The sequence below is a fragment of the Sceloporus occidentalis genome, unplaced genomic scaffold, assembly GCF_023333645.1.
Source record: "Sceloporus occidentalis isolate IW3139 unplaced genomic scaffold, rSceOcc1.0.p SCAF_154, whole genome shotgun sequence".
Taxonomy (NCBI): Eukaryota; Metazoa; Chordata; class Lepidosauria; order Squamata; family Phrynosomatidae; genus Sceloporus; species Sceloporus occidentalis.
The window spans coordinates 448,250-453,944 of NW_028317134.1; the positions used below are offsets into that span (position 1 = coordinate 448,250).

The 5,695-nt window shown below is 37.1% G+C and overlaps 1 protein-coding gene across 1 annotated transcript; it reads right to left on the minus strand.

The window, feature by feature from the left end:
- Positions 1 to 1,285: 1,285 nt before the first annotated feature.
- Positions 1,286 to 5,206, minus strand: LOC149280537 (metalloreductase STEAP4-like). The gene is made up of 4 exons (XM_089500395.1): positions 4,751 to 5,206; positions 3,511 to 4,038; positions 2,910 to 3,074; positions 1,286 to 1,540 (listed from the first exon to the last, which is right to left on the minus strand). Exons 1-4 carry the CDS (start codon positions 5,204 to 5,206, stop codon positions 1,286 to 1,288), a joined length of 1,404 nt encoding a protein of 467 aa, XP_089356521.1.
- Positions 5,207 to 5,695: the final 489 nt, after the last annotated feature.

Consider the following 5,695-nt stretch of genomic DNA (forward strand, 5'->3'; position numbering starts at 1 on the left):
CTAGCTAGCTGCCCCCCTTGTGTAGTGATGCTGCCAGCAGTATGGGGTCTGCACATCACTTACAGCCACCCTGTACCCGCATGTACTGGCTGACTTGGCATGATAGGAGTGTGATTGCTAACAGCAATCACAGCAAGCACAGTCCCATCATGCCTAGGTACCAGCATTTACTGGTTGCCTGGGTATGATAGGAGTGTGATTGCTGTTAGCAATCACACTCCTATCATGCCAAGTCATATTGCTAATTTTGTCCAATTGTGTGTTACCTACTTTTATTAAACATGTGAGTTTTTATTATTATTTTTAAAGGTGGGGGTCATTTTCGGTTTTGGCTAAGTGAACCCTGAATGTTTTGGTCCAGAATTTTCATTTTAGTTCATCCCTAGAATAAATCTAGGGAATCCTGAATTTGTAGTCGCAAAACTTTCAAGGCCCAGAAATCAGTGAGAGGAAGAGTAAAGGTTTTGTGTCATTTTACTTTATTTTAATCTGCATATTTTATTAAAGGCCATATTTTTTGTCACAGTGAAAAATGAGTGCGGCCCGCGCACGTATACAATTCTGATGAAGTGGCCCACTGCAGAAAAAACTTGGACACCCCTGGATTATGCCCTTTGTACATGCGCCCCTTTTTCTTTGATTTTTTACAGATATGATTCAATATGTAAATTGAATTTGTTGAATTAGTTGAAAAAAAATTGGGTAAAAATCATGTATTTTTGGGGGGGGTGAGGGGGTGGGGGGGCCCTTAACAGATTCTCGCACCCGGGCCCTGAGGCATCTAGTTACGCCCCTGGATGTCTACCTTGTGGCTCTTCATTTGCCTTACTTGTACTGAGGAGTCATGTTAAAATGACGCTACTGGGCATCTTCCCCACAGCTAAAGTAGCCATCAAAGTGCACCCCCACAGATAATCCACTACTGTGGTTGGGAATGCCTTAATCGGAAATGCAATGTCTATGATCAAGAATGAGAGTAGCTTTATCTGTTAAGGATACTTATTTAAATGTATCCAATTTAATTACCATTATCACTGTAAGAGAAATAGCGCTGGCAAAAGTACTAGCCAAGACTTCATTTATATTTCTTTTATTACTTGCATTACATAGATGAAGAACGCATTTTATTTTTCTACATGAGAAAGAATTTCCAAAGGGCTCGATTTATCTTAGTTTCACCTCAACATTTTTCAGGTGTAATCATTGTAAGTGCTAGCGAATATTCCTAAAGGAAGATTACATATTTCAATACAGAAATCAGTTAGGTTAGTGGGTGCATGTTAAATCATTTTTTTATGTCCAACTCTGCTGAGCACTTCACATTTCTTTCCCACCCTTGTCGTATTTTGGTGATTCTGCTATCCAGGCATGGAATGACGAGGATGAATTTCATTACTAAAACTGCACATGGAATAATTAGAGAAATAACAAAAGCCGGAGGGAGGAACCACTTGTACGCGTATCCATAGATAAATCGGTCTCCGCCATAGACGAGCGTATGCGCTGTACACAGTACCAGTGTCAAGTATCCCAATTTTGACTGCAAATAAACAAAAAGAATTGTATTTTATTCTTGTAGATATATTTTATTTTATTTACAGTAGAGAAATGGCTCCTCGCAGTGACTGAATGAAATTTGAGTTTTAACATTTCATATTCCAGAGTATACGTCCAACCTTTTTTCTTTTAACTTTCTTTACAGAGTAGGTAAAAAGAATAACTTTACTGAGATGTCATAGGAAATGGGAAATTTGCATAAAATACAGATACACCTTTGATGTGGCACAGAGTTAGAAAATCTATACCTGAATAACTAAATTTTTACCAAAGATATTTGTGTCTATAAACCCACTTTTATGTTAACTATGTTGAAAAACTTATGTGGTATGTTACAGGATACAGATGCATAATAGACTGCTCCTTTTTTGTCGAGAGACATCCATAGTGCAGAACTATTTGCACTTCTGTGCAAACTTTTAATAAATACGCTCACAGTATCTGATACCACTCATCAGGCCGTTGTTTTACTCCTGCCGACCTCAGACATCTATCATCTATCTATCATCTATCTATCATCTATCTATCATCTATCTATCATCTATCTATCTATCTATCTATCTTTCTTTCTTTCTTTCTTTCTTTCTATCTTTGTATCAAGATATTTACACCAAGTTTTTATGTATTTGGTTTTATTTATTTAATTTTGTTCTTTTTGCTGTAGTAGTACAAAGTAGTTTATTTGCTAAACTCCGTGTTACCTATGATTTAGTTTATTCACTGTACCAATTAACATAAAAAAAACTCAGTGAGACCATTTAGTAGACTGATGTTCACATAGTAGCACTGATCAATCCCCTTTAGCGGTCACTAGGGTTAGTTGCTGGTCTGTCCGAACTGCCAGTCTGAATTTTGCCATGTTATAGGCATTGTTGATGATCCATCTACCTGTGATAATAGTTCCCGTCACTCTTTATATAATATTCAGTACATGGCATACAGTTAAGTGCAAAAATCATCATAAGGCCAACAGTCCATTGATCAAACTATGTATAAAACATAGTGAAATTTCTTTAGCACACTGGAAAAAATATAAAATTTTTCTTTTCATTTCTTATGTCTAATTATCTCGATTTAAGGAGACTCACCAGTAGTGAGGCATTTTGTTGACATTTTTCTACACAATTATTTCACTTTTCCCTCACTTTTTACTATTGCTGTGCTGAGAGTAGACAGCAGGTTCATAATTCCAGGTTCATAATTCCAGTTTTGGGACTAAAACTTCAGGGTTATAAAGATAAAAGCAGCATAGAAGATGTAGTTTAACATCATCTCTATGTTGTTGAGTCGTTACTAATTTAAGGAAATCATTTTGGCTACTAGCAGATCTTGGATTAATGTTGGAGACTCACCTGCACAAAGCGGAACTCTCTCCAGTTGACAGCATTGCTTACCGATGGCAGAGATGTTATACCCAAAAGTATATAAAAGAAGAATCCCAGAATTCCCAGTGCCACGTAAGAATCAGAAAGCCAGGCATAGTGACTCAAAAATGGATAGGTGTTATTTGATTTTACCTGTAAACATGAAATAAGAAAATTTACATATAACTTACTAAAAAGTAAAAAAGTATATTGTGTCCCTTAGTATTACTTATTAAGACAACTGCGTTTTTATGTTCTTGACTAAGTAAGGCAAAATGGGCATGGTATGACAACAGACAAGAAATATATTTAGCCATTATTGATTCCGGATTCTAGTAATATTGTCCAGAATTGGTTGAAAATTAGATGAACTCTGTAGTTTGTGTTTCACTTGACATTTATTTAAAAACCGTTTATTTTAACGAATAGTTTATCAGAAGAAAACAATCGTAAAAATGGGAAGAAACCCCTGGTTGGTATTATATATATATATATACAACCCAACCTCGAAAACATCCACATAATTCTCCTAAACTTTATACCTTACATAACATCTACTGTCACATTCTATTATGGTTTAGAGAATTACCTGATTGATTGTGTACTGATCAGACCACCATCGTACATAATATCGTATTGGTATTACCAGTGTGTAAATTACATGTAGAAATGCGTAAGCCAGGGCTACCAGTCCAAGCTGTTTGCGACAGAGCATCCATTTGTCAAGCCAATCAGGGAAGCGCCTGTACTTAGTACCTCTGTATAGCTGAATGATGGCAGCAATAATTCCTGGAAGGTAAACTAAGGCAAGCAGTATGAGGGAAACGATTGGGAACACTCTGTTTGGAATGGTAATAACAGTCAGATACAATGTGTTTTCTTTGTTTTTAACATAAGGGTAGATTACTTCAGTTAGCACACCATAAAAGAAAATCAATATAGTAAATCCAGCACAGATGTACATTGGAAGCCTCCACATTGGGAATAGTTGCAGTGGATAATTTTCTACTTCATTTGCTGATAACAGAGATCCTTGGTCCAGCGGTGTTAGTCCGAGAGAGCGAGCAATGTCCATAACCATATTTTTAGCCTTGACGTCATCACCGCAAATGAAAACCTGTATCACAATAAAAGGAAAAACAATATTTGTATGTTCATATGGGAGCATTTTTATGAACACAAGACAAGTTTAATAAATGTTTGATGGTGGAAGACTAAAACTTATGGATTTTATTTCAGCTCTACAGCTGCAGCATAACACCTCCTTCATTGTCATGTCACTGATTGGCTGTCTAAAGCTGTCAATCAAGGGAAGGAAAGTGCTCACACTGAAATCAGTGAGAGCACTTTCTGTGCATTAGACCTGCAGAGCTCAATCAAAGCCAGTGCCGGAACTGATTGGAAGTGAGTATTTCATATTGCAGGAGATCTCCTGCAAGCTAAATAGCTGGGGTGGGGAAAGAGACAAATATATATGGAGGATTCTACAGAATCCTTCAAGGCATTTACAACAAGGACACCATTAAAATTTAAAGAGATCACTCAGCTATCAAATACCTTCAAGAGAATAAGCTGACGAGTCCCTTCAAGTGTAAGTGTGAGTAAGTGTGTAAGAGAGTGCGGCAGAGTGTGTGTAATGATTATTCGTTTCTGTATTTGGGTGGACAGTATGTGAAAACAGTTATTATGCTGGATTTAATCTGAAATATATTTCAATCTATACAAGGAAAATAATAACTAATTCCTAAAACACGATCATCAAAAGTTCTAACATTATAAATACAAGTTTTCAATATTTCTTCACACAACTTAATAAGAATTAATATTACCTGCCGACTTGCATCTAATGTGCCTGATTGCAGAGCCCAGGCAGATACAGTGTTAAATGCCTTTACTACTTTTGCTCCTGGCACCATACCGGCAAGGTATTCAGCATTGGACTCTGGGTACTGATTTTTTTTTAGATTGTTGCTGACATCTACCAGCACTTTTCCTTGCAGTTGTTCTCTTAAGTCCACCAGAAAGTTGTAGTGCTCCCTGTGAATGGCTATAATAATAATGGAGGATTCTTTGGCAGCTTCTTCATGGCTGAGAATTTTGGCTCCTTTAGGAATAAGACTGGAGGACTGTGGATTTCGACTGCCAAAGACAACATTATAGCCACACTGCAGCATCTTAAATCCAAGAGATTGTCCAAAATCTCCAGTCCCAAAAATACAAACAGTCTGACCCTTTTCAGATTCTTTCATTGTGGAAAGAGGGATACAGTTTGAAGAATTTTCCATTTTCTATAAAATAAAAGTGAAAACATGTGGTTAATCTACTGGCATATTGTTAAGATTTAACAAAGTAACAAGATTTAACAAAGTATTAAATTAGAATGTTATTTACATTATTTAAATTATTAAAAACTAGACGTGCAAATAGGCCAAAAAACATTTTCGGTTCACTTCTTTCCGGGCAATGAATTACTTTCCCTGCCCATTCAGTTTGAACAAAATGGGGGCAGGGGGGCCTGTTATTTTTAATTTGGTAACGAAATTTGTTGCGCGGTGCCCACATTCACTCTCTAATACTCTCACTCCCTCATTCTCGTCCACTTTCTCTCATGCTCTCCTCCTCTGCCAATGACTTCCACTTTTGCCAACCACTTTATCTTCTGCAGGAACTTCTACCAAAATGGTATTGCTTCCTGTAATGTACTCTCCCTCGACCTGCCTTCCGGGGGAGAGGACTTAACCGGAAGCACCACCATTTTGGTGGAAATTCGTGCT